A 17,098-nucleotide genomic window follows, 5' to 3' on the forward strand; every position below is an offset into this window, starting at 1 on the left:
TGACCCATTGTGGCTTACCCATTGCTTGCACTAATGCCATGCCGTCTATGACAGTCACCTTCTTGGGAGGGGGTGGAGTATGTTCAGGATTGTCGTCGTCTGGCTGCTGACCAGTGCCAGTTGACTTCTTGGGTAGATCTTCTAGGATGCCCATGAGCTTGCTTTTGTCTGTGCATGGTAGTAGTGTCCCAGCCATTGCAAAGAGGGTTCGTGGAAGCGCGGTGAATTCATATTGACCTATGGCATCCTTCAAGTTGATCTCTGGTCGTGAGCGGGCCACGATCAGCATGCGCGCAAACAGTGACCTGTCGTCTTTCAGCTCTACAACCTTGTCTGCCAGTTTGTGCTTCACAGCTTTCCTGGCACTCTTCCACATCTTCAGTTTGACCTTTCCCATTCTGGCCCAAAGGTTGATTTCATTTGTGTTGATGCGCTCTGCAACAAACGTGTTATACGCTTTCTGACCAATCTCATCTTGGTTGCAGACATCCTTCTGTACTTCAGCTGGCATCACCACCTTGGTGATGATAGTCGTCAGGTCTTCACCCTCATGCGTCATGGGATTCATGGACTCTCTGATCACATTCTTCAGTCGACGAATGCTGTCTTCCTGCCGAGCCCAGACTGTGGTTGATAGGTCGTGGTGCTCCTTGCGTGTAGCTGATTGTGAGCCAGCCATCTGACGGGCTTCTTCAGCAAGCCTACTCAGCTCTGGTGCTGTCAGAAAGAACCTTTCGCGGGCACTGGCATTCTGGGTAATGCCCACAATACCCCCTGTCACCTTCATGATCCTGTTGATGTGCTCCAGTGCATGGTCCACACCTACAGCACAGAAGGGGATTTCATTCTTATGGACACTGAAGTTCCCATCCATGAACTCTTGGTAGATCCCTGGATCTGTCATCTTCAGGGCCTTCATCTCTGCAAGGTACCGGGGAGTCAGCCTGGCATATTTCTGTTTGTCATGTGCAAAGAAGTATATGCACATCTCATCCAGTGAAGACAGGTGAAGCTCAAATTGTCCATCACGGGTGGCACGGATGAATGTGTATATCAGCATTATCATCCGCATGTAGCGTCGCACAAACTTGAACAGTGGACTCTTGGCTTCTTTCCTCTCATCAAACTTTGCCATGGCCTCCAGGACTTCGTTTGACTCGAGGACAGCTAGCATGTTGTTCTGCGCGCTTGTCATCTCCTCTCGGTTGTGTAGATGACAGCTCTGGGCAACCTGTTGTGCTGACTGGGTACATGGGCCCCTCAGATGGGGATGCTCTTGGAAGAATTCGTCCACATAGAGGTCGAAGAGGGCTTGGACAGTGGTGATGTGGGCCTCCAAAGCCCTCTTCATGTGCTTGGCTTCCAGTATTTGTCTGGTCGTTGTTGGGCCATAGATATCAGCCTCAGACCAAGCCTCGTCAAGACCACTGTCCTCTATGGCATTCCCAGCAGCCCTCAGTGCAGCCATCACAGTGTGCATCTCCCCTAGTCGCAGTACCCACTTGCCTTTGCAGTCATCTCTGGTCATCTCCAGCTGTTTGGCTCGCTCATACAGGGCCATGTCTAAGGTGATCACTGTCTTCCTATCGGGACCCATGACCATGCAGTTGATTTGCTGTGTCTGTTTCAAGACTGTTATCAGTGTTTGCCATTCATGGGCTGGTGCTGCTACCAATGGCAGGGCGTTGACCTCTGTCAGAGGCTTCGAAGAGGAGAGCAGTGAGTTGTAGGCTGTCCAAGTTGGGATATCGTGATGCTTGATCCTACTGCCAGGTGGTTGTTTTGGATCGTGGACGAGTGACCCAACAGGGTCAGCATGCTGGGGTTCTGCAGCTTGCAGCTGGTCATCTGGTGGGATGATGTCGTCTTGTACGTCCTCAGCTTCAGCTGTTCGCATGATTGTGCGTGAAAGTAGCCACACTGTGTCCGTCGCAGAGTACGGCTTGGTGACATCTGGGTTTGACCGTGTCTTGAAGCTATACGTGGTACCTGTGGCAGATTGTTTGTTTGGTGCTTGGCAAGGAACAAAGTCTGGAGCAGTCAGAACCTTGAGTGAGCGGTGTCTGGCCTTTCGGTCATGTAGTGTCAGTGTTCTATGTTCATCTGTGGAGGGTGCATGTTCCCGTCGTTGGTAGAGTGCCCAGGCTGTAGCATGGAGTGTCCGCTTCCCATCAGGTGTGTCTTCATTGAAGTCACTGTTGTCCACTGCAAAGAAGACAAACGTCCCTATGCGCATGGTTCTTGGAAAGTATACACCCTGTTCTGTCGTAGACTCTATGACTGAGTTGGCCAGCTGTGTCTCCAACCGCAAGATCCGACTATAATCAACAGACAGACCGAACCCATGCAGGAAATCCAGAAGCTTCTTGTTTCTGGTGGACTGATGGACTACAATGGCAACGGCAAGCTGCTGTGGCCATTCTAAGCGATGGCGGAATGGTGCATCTGGCTCTTTGGGCTTGTACGTGACTTGGCGTTTTGACTTGTAGCCGTACATGATGTTCTGACTGATGGTTATAACATCTCGATGAATAGTGGCTGAGCGCATAGTCTCTGGCTCAATGCTCGTGGCTGGTCCTTCCAGTAGCCAGCGGAGGAAAGCATAGAGTACTTTGGGTACATGCTTTTCAGCATCATCAGTGTTCATTTCTCCTTCAAATTGCCATGGGTGCTTGTTCTGACAAGCAATGGCACTGCGGAGAACAGAGGCACTCTCAAACAGTTGTTCGATGTTTTTTTCATTTGTCTTCGTCATTGCATCTTCGACAGCTGCATCACGCACGGCAGTGGAGAATACACAGTCTGACTCGTTTCGACGTTTTGGTTTCATGAAGTGAACGTCATCAATGTGAGAGTTGATTTTCTCCTTCATGCCTTGGGTAGTAGGTGATGGGACATTGTGCACACCATTATTGTCAAGAATCCTGGAGTAAACCGACTTCAGGTCAGACATGTTGAGAATTTCACCAGCTTGGAGTAGAGAGCGAACAAGGCTGACAAACTCAATGTCTGCGGCTATTTTGATAACATTAGTTTCTTGCAGTATGTGTTCTTTGTCATCACTTGATGTCCCACTCTTGGGAGCACGTTGGACATTCTGCACCCAGCATGGGAGATGATACTTGACGTCGATCGCATGAGCATCATGTGCACTGATGGCAGCACTCAGCTGAACTTTCCACTTGTGGTTGCTGCCTTCTTCAACAGCTTTCTTCAGCTGTTTACCTGCGTTGAACGTGCATACAACATGTACACTTTCCTTAGTGACCTCTTGACAGAAGAAACAAAGGTCTCTGTTGAATGGAGTTGATGATGAACGTGTGAAGCGAAGAGTCTCGTCTTGCGTAGAACCTGAGGTACTTGCAGCGGCAGGTGCAGAAGAAGGACGTCCACACCTCTTATGAAGATGCTGGGTGTCGCCATGTTCGCAGGCTTTCTGGTGGCGAACTCTAGCACGCTCCAGGTGAGCAGTGTTGCATGTAGATCCATAACATGCCCGGTGCCACTTTGCTTTATTGTTCCTCAAGTCAGTGGCAGTGAAACAGCTTAATCGTTCGCTGATCTGTTTGAAGTCGGCATCACCATATCGTGCCCTCTCCTGGATGAACTGGAGAAACTTTGCATATGAGCCCAGTGCTGGCTCAGTCACTAGTGCACCTTGGGGATCCTGGCACTGAATGCAAAGTGTGAAATCAGTTTCTTTCTTGGTTTTCTTGCTTTTTGGCTCCATCATAGCTCAGGGTCACGAATCTGGAACATACAAATAACAAATAACAATTAAGATAGATGTGCATTAAGTTAGATTTTGGACACTGGTTCGGCTGTGCCATAAAAACCTATTTTTATCCCTTGTAGGTTATTAAAGAAGGTTTCATTCAATTCTCTATCCCCAAAAATGTACAACTGGACACCAGAATCGAAACTCTAGGTCATTTAGAAGCCAAGATAATGGAATTTTACGTTTTCGACATCCGCCATTTTGAAAATCCAAAATGGCCGCCATAAAGAACTTGAAACAATTGGAGACATATTTTTTCTAGAACTTATATCATCCCTAAAGACAGCCCAACCAGTGTCCAAAAATTAACAAGCAATTTCACCGGGCATTTCAATCTGCTACATTGGCCCCCCCACTAAAAATGCAAGATTATGATTTTTTTATGATCAAGTTTGAGGCATTAAAAACATTTGACCAAAACACATTTTGTTTATTGTACTTGCCGGGGCTGATAAGATGGCCAAGAGGTACGCACACTCGCCTCTGTCTTGTCTGGGTTTGAATTCCGACCTAGCTATAAACTGTCAGTCCAGTGTTTCACAGGCGGGGTGATCGTTCAATGTGTTTGCCGGCCCTCTGATGGATGTTAAACTGGGCGTCCCATCTGCCAGCGTTAGTTGGTCAACGTTGAAGGTCTCAAGGAGTCCTTCACGAATGTATGGAGGACTGAGGGTGAATTGAGAGAATATAAGTTAAGAAAAGGAAGGCAAAGATGGAGAGATGGAAAGAAAAATGGTGTGGAAGGGGAGAGAAGGGAAAGGTGCTTGTAAGAAGACAGAATATAGGAGTGAGGGGAATAAAGGGAAGGCTCATGCATGGGGAAAAGAGGTCAAGGGTGATTTAATCACTTCCATTTATTGGCAAGTAGTAAACAGATGGTCCTGTATTGAATAGTAACCTCTGCCACCAAAGGTGGATCGAGGTTATGTTTTCACCCCTGTCTGTCTGTCCTGTCCCTGTCTGGCTAACCCCCGCTCTCGCAGGGAAAATGGCCTTAAAATGCCTGTTGTTGTTTGTTGTCTGGCTGTCCTGTATGTGTGTTTGTCTGTTTGTGAACAGGATGTATCAAAAGGTTATGGACTGATTTTGACGAAACTTGGTGGTTAGGTTGGGTGTGCAATTCAGAAGAATTGATTCAATTTTGGTGAAGATTCGATTCCGGATCCAGATCAGAGAATTTAAGTAATTCTTTACCATTGAATGATCGGGCTAAAACCGATTAAACAGGCATCCCTCGCTATAAGGCTGTCCGCTTTACATTTTTAACTCTAAAGGCTCTCTCTAATTGATATCATATTTCGTAAAATAGCAGAAAAATGCTTTAAGGTCTCGCTGGAACGCCTATTTGGGAATTAAAATCCACTTCTGCTGGGCAATTTAAAAGTTCACCTGTGGTCCTAATGCATAACTAAATACATCTGCTGTTGTGTATTACAAAAGCGTCACTGCCACATGAATGATCAAAAACACTTGAAAGCCACAGAATTAAACACAGTTGCATAATTGAACACCATTTGTTGCAAAACTCAAAGCATCTCTCCATCATGTAAACCTCTCAAAATACATCCCCCTCGCCACGTATGATCACGTGAATGACAGACATTCTTTTGGGCTACTTCCTGATATGTCACTATGTCTGAACCTCTGGAAAAACAGCACGTATTGATAATCGCATCAAGATGCCTGCCAAACGTCCACCTCGATCACCGACTGCAACTCTGCGTGCCAAGAAAGTACGTAAAGCTGTGACCTTCCATATCAAGTTGGAGGTCATCAGGCGGTACAAGAACGGTGAAGGGCCGACCAAGATCCCCGACGCACTAGGCCTATTGCACTCTACCGTCACAACGATCGCTAAAAAGAAGACGGGAATCAAGAAAGCTGCAGAAAATGTCATCTACCAGCATAAAGAGGATTATTCACACATGGGACCCCATCATGGAAAACGTGGAGAGGCTGTTAGCAACCTGGATTGAGGATCAGACTCGACGTCAGACCCACCAGACCCTGCTATAACCATATATACAATTTTGTATTTGTGCAAGCTGTACTTTCTGCGTTTCATTTACTTTGGGTCTTCTTTTTTTTTGCAATGAATGTGCAAAAAACATCATGTTGGGTGATAGCCGCCCTTCCCTCCACCCCGAGAACGCATCCCCTTATTTTCCATAGGTGCACCTGTTTGCTATACAGCTAATCGCTACACAGTTCTGTTTACTGGAACGTAACGCAGGCGTATAACGAGGGATGCCTGTATCGCACGATATCTCAAAACATTATAGACAGATTCGGACGAAACTTGGTGGACAGGTTGTGTGTATAGTAAGGACGAATCTATTTGATTTTGGTGAATATCCGAATACGGATCCAGATACGAGAGTTTTCAAATTACTCGTATAATGTGATTTTTCACCATTGAGTGATCGGGCCAAAAACGATACAGAGCATAATATTCCAAAACGTTATGGACGGATTATGACAAAACTAGGTGCATGAGTTGGTTAGACGACGAAAACAAGCTGATTCGATTTTGGTTCAGGTCCGAATCCAGATCCGGCCTATCAGTGGTATACAAAACGTAAACTGTTCAGCCTGGCGGAGGTTTGCTCTCTACCGAGTGCCGTTCTAGTTGGTTTTGTTTTGATGTTCATGAAATGTTGCACTTCAATGTAAGCTCATGGATGCATAAATGAAAAAAAATGCAAGAACAGCAACAAAGGTTGTGATCATTTGCAATGATTAATTTCCAGGTTGTCCAGCAGTTGAACACCATTCCTGCCAAAGTTCCGATTCATGTCGAATTGGCCAGCATGACTCAGGATGGGTTCATGGAAGCCATCTTGTACCAGGTGAATTTGAGTCTATAGTTTGCTTGATGGTTGTTTGAAGACAAGTTGGTCGTGATTTTATCTGTACATATTGTCTTGCTTTGGGAATGCGGCTCATGAGTCCTTTATACTCTTCTGTACCCACAGGTCCTCCCAGTCGTGGCTTCATTGGGCTTGAATGAGCAGGAACTTCTGTTTGCCAACCTTGCAGCTGGTGGGCCCTTCCCAGAGCTCCTTTCCTGGTCTGGTATTCCAGATGTGGGCATCGCTTGTGACATTGTCTATTGGCTGCTTGAGACCTATGGATTTGTGGGTGACAAATCCAGGGCCTTAACCCGCATTCATTTCCATACACTAGCCTACCATGTTCTGGCAACCGTAGAAGGTCGCTGGGCTAACGGGGCGGCCGCAGTGGTAGCCGGTGCCAGAGCAGCAGCCACGCAGGCGTGCGATGCTCTACCTAGCCAAGCCACGGGCAGGCTAGAGCTTCTTGCACCACGTTCGTTCGTTCCATCACGCCTCGACCTGGATCTACAGGAGCGCGTTCTGACGATCGATCCCCGGTCACCTGTCAGTGTGTGGCAGCGAGGCGCGGTTATATTTTACTTTAGCCCCGTGCTGGTGTGCAGAGAGCCGGGTCGCACGGTCGGACTGGGCGATGCCATCTCAGCCGAGGGCCTGCTCTACTCCCAACAGCAGCAATACTAAACCTGAGGCAATGCAGTATCCATTTGAGTGTAGCCTTCCCATGCCACCAGGGAGCACATTGTGTGCAATCGGCCTAATTGGTCGGTTTCGGGCATGCTCATAATTATACTCGAGACACAATCCCTTAGATCATTGAAGAAGCTCTTAATCCCAATACGTTTTTGAAATAATATTAATCGTGGTTTTTAAGTGCATTCAGGGACCGAAAGTGGCATGTTAACGTACCGACAACTGGATAACCAGTTGGCACGGGGGACACGTACAGACCAAGAATAGGATTCGCAAGAGAGGACCAAATAGAGAGTGGGCAGGCAAAGCTAGAGTCGAATACATCCCGAGAGGTCGTGGGAACTGTCATCATAATTGACGGGTGGGAAAAGGCGGAGTTGTAAAATTTCAACTTTTATACATATTTGATAGCATTCCAGATTTGTTTGCAAAAATAATGTTTTTTCCTTTGATCCTTCCACTTTCTCATATATTTGGCAATTGTAGGGGGGGGGGGGTCACGAGATGGCGGAAGCCTTTTTTGGGGGGGAGATGCATTCTTTTTTTTTTTCCTTTTTAAATTTTTTTTGTACATTGGTTCGTAGTGGAGTTAGTTTACATTGATCATAGGTTTGTATTGGAGCTTGTACATCACATGCTAAACAAAGACGTTAATAGACGCGTCTACTTTAACATGACTCAGAAGGACATTAGTGGCTGGACAATGGACCAATACATGTAGTATTCTGGGATTGAGAAATCGGTTCAGATGAGAACACGAAGCAGGACCTACCCAGGCTTCGGCAGGAAAACACTCCATCTGAATATTTGGCGAGAAACTTAACTTTGCAAACCTGAGCGTCTCCTGAAATAGTTTTCGGCTCCATAAATGCCCAGTGAAGGACAAACACTGCCACTTGTGGATTTTATTATTGATTTATGGGGTGTGTGCAGTCCCTCAAGGAAGACTGTTGTCGCTTTGTTACAAATGTAAACCATACATTGTTATATAAATAACTAGGTTTTTATTGGAGTGGTATCGCTCGACTTCGTAACGAAACCCGTTATACAAAAAAAACAATCACTGCGAGTTAATGAATCCATCTTAGGATAGTTGCTTTCAAGGTTTATTTAGAAACTTGTACCATTTGAGTTTCTGCTGCTGAACTGCTGTTTCACCTACGATCGTAGCAGCATGGGACCCTCAAGACACTGCACGTTAGGTTACCAATAGCTGGAATGAACGTTATTTGTGACGATGAAAAAAAGGTGAAATCGACTTCAGCATAGATTGAGGTTGCAGGATGTTACAGATATAAAGAATGTCGTTTTTTCACTCATTCATTCACCACTCATTCACCTGAGCAAGTTAGAATTCCATACAGCACTTTGAAGCATGCCAATAAGAAGGTAAAACCTTTTTTAGAGTCGAAGCAGTTAAATTACCCATAATGTTATGGATCGGGACTGTATGAGACCAAGGTTACTTTTTTGATTAATAGTTAGCTGGACTATTGGGGGTAGACTTGACGTTAAAGTGACGTTGAGCCTGGCAGGGTGACGTTGAGCCTGGCAGGGTGGCGTTGAGCCTGGCAGGGTGGCGTTGAGCCTGGCAGGGTGGCGTTGAGCCTGGCAGGGTGACGTTGAGCCTGGCAGGGTGGCGTTGAGCCTGGCAGGGTGGCATTACGGTTTTCGGAGGTCGGACGCTGAGATGGTCAGTGGATTTGACAGTCAGGACAAATTGCATCCAAAGGATTTGGACTGATGACTGGTTAAATCCCAGTTGATCAGACTGATTGGTTAAATCCCAGTGGATCAAACTGATTTGTTAAATCCCAGTGGATCGGACTGATGACTGGTTAAATCCCAGTGGATCAAACTGATTGGTTAAATCCCAGTGGATCAAACTGATTTGTTAAATCCCAGTGGATCGGACTGATGACTGGTTAAATCCCAGTGGATCGGACTGATGACTGGTTAAATCCCAGTGGATCGGACTGATGACTGGTTAAATCCCAGTGGATCGGACTGATGACTGGTTAAATCCCAGTGGATCAAACTGATTGGTTAAATCCCAGTGGATCAAACTGATTTGTTAAATCCCAGTGGATCGGACTGATGACTGGTTAAATCCCAGTGGATCAAACTGATTGGTTAAATCCCAGTGGATCGGACTGATTCGTTAAATCCCAGTGGATCGGACAATTGAATTGAAGAGTTGCGATAGCCGGGACCTTTGCGTCACACGGTTTGAATCCGAGCAACGTGCTCTCAGTTCTAACTTTGTTGCACACAGTTTTATTTCTCACTTGATTATTCCCATTGGTTTTGTTACCTGAATAACCTTTTGCTATTGTTTTCTATTTATTTTTTTGTGACTATTTTTACGTGGTTTTGGTAGGTTATTTCGAATCGTCACCTGTTTTTTCGCAGTCAATTCTTGCTTACCTCAGGGTGGTTGGGAAGGGGTAGGTGTGGCACCAAACGCCCTGTCCAAGAGGTGTCACGTGTCTCCACCCCACCCACCGTGACGTTTTTCCCACGACTCATGCACGTCACACTTGGCATCGTGCGACTTTCCTGAAGACGCCTCGGGATTTAAAAAGGTGCACGGAGCTATGTATAGGTTGGAAGTTTGGCGGGTCACAAATGAGTAGCGTAGACAATAGGAAATTTGTCTGCTTAATACTCCACATTTTTATACAGAAATGGAGTTGTGTTAATGTGTATCATGGGGCAGAAATGCCATCTCAATAAAATGCAAGCCACACACTCATGGTCACTTTCTTTCGTTTCGAATATTGCCTTCAAACCCCTTTAAGAATACAATTTTAAAATACTATATGAAAGTGCACTTACAGGTCATAGGCCCGTGGATCTCATCAATACGATTAACTTCAAGGGTTTAAGTTGGCGAGAGATTAAAAGCCCATTTACTGTTGCTCCCCTATGAAGTTTTAAGTTCAATATCAAAATCCATCAGAATTATTCATTCATTATGTATAAATAAAAGCAGTCATATATTTTTCTTTGTCTGGTTAAAAATCAGCTTCCTCCTCCCCCCCCCCCCCCCCATCCTCATACTTCGCCACCCCTCATTCTTCCTCCCTCCTCCCTATGTCCATTCCTCCCTCTTCCCGTTCCTCCCCCTGCCCATTCCTCCCCCATCCCCACCCCTCTTCACCCCAACTCTCCCTCTCTCCACCCCAACTCTCCCTCTCCACCACACTCCTCCCTCTCTCCACCCCAACTCTCCCTGTCCACCACACCCCTCCCTCTCCACCCCAACTCTCCCTCTCCACCACACCCCTCCCTCTCTCCACCCCAACTCTCCCTCTCCACCACACCCCTCCCTCTCTCCACCCCAACTCTCCCTCTCCACCACACCCCTCCCTCTCTCCACCCCAACTCTCGCTCTCCACCCCAACTCTCCCTCTCCACCACACCCCTCCCTCTCTCCACCCCAACTCTCGCTCTCCAACCCAACTCTCCCTCTCCACCACACCCCTCCCTCTCTCCACCCCAACTCTGGCTCTCCACCCCAACTCTCCCTCTCCACCCCAACTCTCCCTCTCCACCACACCCCTCCCTCTCTCCACCCCAACTCTCGCTCTCCACCCCAACTCTCGCTCTCCACCACACCCCTCCCTCTCTCCACCCCAACTCTCCCTCTCCACCTCACCCCTCCCTCTCTCCACCCCAACTCTCCCTGTCTCCACAACACCCCTCCTGCTCTCCATCCTCCCTTTCTCCACTCGTACTCCTCCCTTTCTCCTCATATACCCCTTCCTTTCTCTACCCATACCCCTTCCTTTCTCTACCCATACCCCTTCCTTTCTCTACCCATACCCCTCCTCTCTCCCCTCCCACTCCTCTCCCTCACCTCCCACTCCTGCTCTTCCTCCCCACCCACTCCTCCTCATCCTCCCCTCCCACTCCTTCGCCTTCCCTACCCTCCTCTCCTTCTCTTCTCCCCTCACCCCTCTCCTCTTCTCTTCCCCTCCCTCCCTTCTCCCCTCCCTCCCTTCTCCCCTCACCCGTCACCCCTCTCCTCTTCTCTCCCCCTCCCTCTTCTCCCCTCAACTTCTCTCCTCTTCTCTCCCCCTCCCTCCCTTCTCCCCTCATCTTTCCCTCCCCATCTCCCCTTCTCCCCTGTCCCTCCCTATTCACCATCCCCTGTCTTCCACTCCCCTATGTTCCCCTCCCTGTGGAAGGTTGCTGAGGAATGAAAGAGAAGGTGTATTTCTATGCATATTATGTTTTACCATTGTAGAACAATAGCTCTTTGTACAGTCAGCTCCCCCTCCCCCTCCCCCTCCCCCTCAATTTTAGGTAAGCATACGTATTGGAACAAATGACTGACAGGTGTTTCTTGTTACATTGATCATTCACACATAAGAGTTGTGAATGTCTAGTCTTGGTTTTAGCCTTTGCTTTTGCCTTTGGAGTCCGTAGGTATGAACCAACATGAAGACGAGACAACTGTCTATCGAAGAAAAGCAAGCAATTTGGAAGCTGAAAGGACAAAATAATTCAATTAGAACAATCGCACAAAAATCTTCAGGTGAAACTGCCGAAATCAAGACTCTCTGCTCACCTTCACTCTTTCATTCCCCTTTTCTCCCACCTCTGGAACAAACTCCCTCACTCTCTTCAATCCCACTCCTCCCTCCAGGTGTTTAAAACAGCTGTTCACCACCATCTCTTATCTTCCCCCATCCAAAACCTTTGGTCTTTTCTACCCCTGTTAATTCACCCCAAATCCACCTTTTTCAAATTCAGACGACTTTCCTGAAAGTCCTAGCATTATCCATTTGTTTTATACCGTGTACCCGCCACCCTCCCCACCCGTCCTCTCCCTTCCACAGATCTACTGATGTCCCTGTTCTCTACTGTTGTTGTACTTGTGTGCTTCCCTCTCTCCCTCTCTTGTCTCCCGCTCCCTTTATTATATGTTTTACGTGTCTGTTTATGTTTTTGTGTTTTATGTGTTAGCTCTTACACAAGCCTCGACTTTGCATACAAAAACAAAACATTGGGCATAGCAAATAGAACAATTTGGAATGTCTTGATAAAGCAAGAAACCACTAGTGTACTTAGCAATAGACAGTGGCCTGGTCAGCCAAGGAAAACAAATGCAGTTGATGACAGAAAAATCATCAGAGTTGTGAAGAAAACCCCCTAAAACAAACCAGTGACGTCACCAACAATCCTCTGAGCAACAAAACCAACTGAGGAACCGGGCAAGAAGGACCTTGCTCAGAGGTGACCAAGAACCCAATGACCACTGACAGAACTACGGAGTTCCTTGGCTGAGATGGGAGAACCTGCCAGAAGGACAACAACCGCCAGGAAGACATCCTTGAGGAGAACCTGCTTCAGAGCGCAAAATACCTTAGACTGCGGTGAAGATTTATGTTCCACCAGGACAATGACCCCAAGCAAACAGCCAAAGCAACACTGGAATGGCTTCAGAACAACAATATAAAAGTCCTTGAGTGGCCCAGCCAAAGCCCAGATTTGACTCCCATTGAGAATCTGTGGAAGGACCTGAAGATTTCTGTTGACCGACGCTCCCCATCCAACTTGACAGAGCTTGAGCAAATCTCCAAGGAAGAATGGGAGAAACCCCAAATCCAGATGTGCAAAGTTGATACAGACATACAAAATAAATAATTAACAAAAGTATTCAACTCCCTGAGTTGGACGATTACAGCTCTGGGTCTTCTTAGTATGTCATAAATTATTTTGTAAAAATTTTAAAAGAAAAATTCCATTTTAACATTATGGGCTATTTTGTGTAGATCAGTGACCAACAAATCTCACTTTAATCAATTTTAAATTCAGGTTGTTCCATAACAAAATGTGATAAAAGTCAAGGGGTGTGAATACTTTCTGAAGGCACTGTATGTGAAGCATGGTGGAGGTGGTGTCATGGCTTGGGTTTGCAGAGCTGCTTGGAACTGGCTCGCGCATCTTTATTACCTCCGCCACCAAAGGTGAATGGAGGTTGTATTTTCACCCCTGTCTGTTTGTTTGTACAGTATATCTCAAACTATATATCTCAAAAAGTTATGGAAGGATTGTGTAACAAAACTTGGTGGATGAGTTGGTCAGGTGACAAGAACAAGCCAATTGGATTTTGGTTCAGGTCCGAATCCAGATCCACTTCGCGGGACTTTAATGAGCACGAAGGTTCCGCCCATACATTTAGCCCCGCCTACTGCCTAAGAGGGCCACGCCCCGTCTTGCCGGGACCTTCTCGGTCCTCGCCCTCCGGAATAATCGAACCACATCCACTCGCCATGGCCCGTATGCCAGGACTCGCTTTCCTAGGTGTTACTCTGGCGGTATTTATATTTCCCAGCTCGTCCTCCCGCGAAATGCAAGGTGAGGTCCCGATCGGTATGTGCGTTGCAGCACCCTCGAGGGAGACTGCGGAGACCGTGCGACCATTGGGTGTGAATCCATGGGCTAAGAATGAAATATGTAACCCACCGTTCGGCTTTTGGTTGATAACGGTTTTTTAAGCGTAATTTATCTTGTGGTTATAAATGGGAAACGCAGCTATCCACATTTTCATGAAACTTTGATATTAGATTTATTGAAACTTCGTGACGTTTGTTCAAATCAAAAGTGTTTATATCGAAAATCGGTGTTTATGTCGCATCTGTTTCGTTTTAAAACGTCAAACTTCATCCATGGATTTTCAGAAATCTACAACGAATGTTTAACCACGTTGCGAACACTAATCCAAAGGTAGAGACAACACTGGTATTCGAAAGAATTTATATTTAATTCATGTTTGTAGAAGGGCAGATGAGACAGCCGACTTAAGGTTTGTCGCCCTCACTACAACCACATCTCCTTCACAACCACCACGCACCCACAAGCACCACTCACCCACAATCACCACTCACCCACAATCACCACTCACCCACAATCACCACTCATCCACAATCACCACTGACCACTCCCCCACAACCACTACTCACCCGCAACCACCACTGACCACTCCCCCACAACCACTATTCACCCACAACCACCACTGACCACTCCCTCACAACCACCACTGACCACTCCCCCACAATCACCACTCAGCCACAACCACTATTGACCACTCCCCCAACCCAACTACTGACCACTCCCCCACAGCCACCACTTTCCTCTCCCCCACAACCACCACTCCCCCACAACCACCACTCCCCCACATTCACCACTCCCCCACAATCACCACTCCCCCACAACCACCACTGACCACTCCCCCACAACCACGACTCACCCACAACCACCACTGACCACTCCCCCAACCATGACTCACCCACAACCACCACTGACCACTCACCCACAACCACCACTGACCACTCACCCACAACCACCACTGACCACTCACCCACAACCACCACTGACCACTCACCCACAACCACCACTGACCACTCCCCCACAACCACCGATCCCCCGATTGGCAGATCTTGTTGCAAGTCTGAGTCGGTGAATAACCGCTTCACCAGTTTATAGTCGATTTCAGACGAGGTCACCATGTGTGGTCATGTGTGTTTATATTCTTATTTCGTATTCGCCGCAATTCCCAATACATACAATAATGGAATTGCGTGATTTCTAGTTTCTGGAAGTGTTTCTAAAAAGCCGTTGCAGTTAATTTTTGCAGAGTATATACCATGATAAGCGTTGTGATGGAACCCAAAGTGTGTGTGTGTGTGTGTGTGTGTGTGTGTGTGTGTGTGTGTGTGTGTGTGTGTGTGTGTGTGTGTGTGTGTGTGTGTGTGTGTGTGTGTGTGTGTGTGTGTGTGTGTGTGTGTGTGTGTGTGTGTGTGTGCGCCCCTTTGTCGTCTGCACGGGGTATTTTCTCGGTATTCTGATAAGTGAAAAACCACGAGTCGAAGTTTTGAATGTCGAATGTAAACAGGAGTGGAGCAGACGCAGCTGATGTGGTTATGACAGCTGGAAGATGAAAAAAAACATCCTGACGAAGCAGCAGCCGGACCTCGAGCTAAACGCCCCTCTCTCGGGAAGCTTTCCGGTTGCTTTCCGAGCATCGAGCTCTCTGCAAATTTGATGTGATGGATCATTACGTTTGTATGAGCAAGGGGTGCCGAGGGCTAGCAGGTTCGTGCAATGTGTGCACCTGTAAAATGTCATCCTTCTCTCTTATGTAGCACGTCGCTGCTGATTTGTAGCATTGCTGGCAGTGCTGCTGCGCCACAGATGCAGTGCCTCCTGTAGCTTAGGACGGGAGTCTGGAATTTCATTACGGTGTCCTGCTCACCTGGTTTACAACGTACCTCCACAAAGAAGGCTTTCACCTGGAAACTGGACATACACTTTCAGCTTTGCTCCATGCAATGTCATATACATATACATACAATTATGCTATTGTAGTTGTGGTAACGGGAAATTAAGTCAGTAGTATTTTGTGCCCTATTTGTTCCTGTAAATGCGAAGAGGCCCGCCGGAGACTTGCGTATCAGCACCGTTCATTTGCGCATCGTTCGTGCTGCAGTGGCCATTTCCTGAGCGATCTATGGGAACAACAAGGGAGCAAACTTCATTCGGAAACATCTGCAAGGAAGCCTGGTTCCCCTTAAGAGCAAAAGGTTGTGTTTGATATAAACGGCGGAAAACAGTCGTGGAAAATTGTTGGATCGTTTAAAAAAAACAAAAAAAAAATTGTGATACGCCGGATCTGGATTCGGACCACAACCAAAATCGAATCGGCTTGTTCTTGTCGCCTAATCAACTCATCCTCAAGTTTAGTCATAACTTTTTGAAATATCATGTTATGTATCGATTTTAGCCCTATCTCTCAATGGGGAACAATGACTTTAAAAAATGAAATAATTCTCATATCCGAATCCATATTCAGATCTTCACCAAAATCTCATCATTTCGTCCTTGCCACGCACGCTACCTCTGCGCCACATTTCGTCTCAATCCGTGCACAACTTTTTGAGATATCTTGTTGTATATCGATTTTAGCCCCATCTCTCAATGGGGAACAATGACTTTAAAAAATGAAATAATTCTCATATCCGAATCCATATTCAGATCTTCACCAAAATCTCATCATTTCGTCCTTGCCACGCACGCTACCTCTCCGCCACATTTCGTCTCAATCCGTGCACAACTTTTTGAGATATCTTGTTGTATATCGATTTTAGCCCCATCTCTCAATGGGGAACAATGACTTTAAAAAATGAAATAATTCTCATATCCGAATCCATATTCAGATCTTCACCAAAATCTCATCATTTCGTCCTTGCCACGCACGCTACCTCTCCGCCACATTTCGTCTCAATCCGTGCACAACTTTTTGAGATATCTTGTTGTATATCGATTTTAGCCCCATCTCTCAATGGGGAACAATGACTTAAAAAAATGAAATAATTCTCATATCCGAATCCATATTCAGATCTTCACCAAAATCTCATCATTTCGTCCTTGCCACGCACGCTACCTCTCCGCCACATTTCGTCTCAATCCGTGCACAACTTTTTGAGATATCTTGTTGTATATCGATTTTAGCCCCATCTCTCAATGGGGAACAATGACTTTAAAAAATGAAATAATTCTCATATCCGAATCCATATTCAGATCTTCACCAAAATCTCATAATTTCGTCCTTGCCACGCACGCTACCTCTCCGCCACATTTCGTCTCAATCCGTGCACAACTTTTTGAGATATCTTGTTGTATATCGATTTTAGCCCCATCTCTCAATGGGGAACAATGACTTTAAAAAATGAAATAATTCTCATATCCGAATCCATATTCAGAT

At 46.5% G+C, this 17,098-nt stretch overlaps 3 protein-coding genes across 6 annotated transcripts in view; 2 read left to right on the forward strand and 1 right to left on the reverse strand.

Moving 5' to 3' along the window:
* The window catches only part of LOC144890985 (uncharacterized), a 532,245-nt gene extending 528,515 nt beyond the window's left edge, over nt 1-3,730 (reverse strand). The window contains exon 1 of the mRNA XM_078772879.1: nt 484-3,730. Within this exon, the coding sequence (XP_078629005.1) occupies nt 484-3,730 (3,247 nt within the window). The remainder of the gene's footprint in view (nt 1-483) is intronic.
* Nucleotides 1-10,074, forward strand: part of ADPGK (ADP dependent glucokinase) — a 49,704-nt gene extending 39,630 nt beyond the window's left edge. The window contains exons 6-8 of one of the 2 annotated variants that reach the window (XR_013622417.1): nt 6,529-6,627; nt 6,754-8,859; nt 8,899-10,074. Coding sequence is in view for 1 of the 2 variants with exons in the window: in XM_068106625.2 (XP_067962726.1) it covers nt 6,529-6,627; nt 6,754-7,314 (660 nt within the window). In the remaining variant the exon portion in view is untranslated. Of the gene's footprint in view, nt 1-6,528; nt 6,628-6,753 lie in introns of both variants that reach the window. The other variant, XM_068106625.2, reaches the window with a different exon arrangement.
* A 3,494-nt stretch (nt 10,075-13,568) lies between these two features.
* Nucleotides 13,569-17,098, forward strand: part of LOC137421004 (thrombospondin-3) — a 189,174-nt gene continuing 185,644 nt past the window's right edge. For all 3 annotated transcript variants that reach the window (XR_010983240.2, XM_068106622.2, XM_068106624.2), the window contains exon 1: nt 13,569-13,692. Coding sequence is in view for 2 of the 3 variants with exons in the window: in XM_068106622.2 (XP_067962723.1) it covers nt 13,608-13,692 (85 nt within the window). In the remaining variant the exon portion in view is untranslated. The remainder of the gene's footprint in view (nt 13,693-17,098) is intronic.

The sequence above is a fragment of the Myxine glutinosa genome, chromosome 2 (assembly GCF_964187855.1).
Source record: "Myxine glutinosa chromosome 2, kmMyxGlut1.1, whole genome shotgun sequence".
In the NCBI taxonomy this organism is placed as follows: Eukaryota; Metazoa; Chordata; class Myxini; order Myxiniformes; family Myxinidae; genus Myxine; species Myxine glutinosa.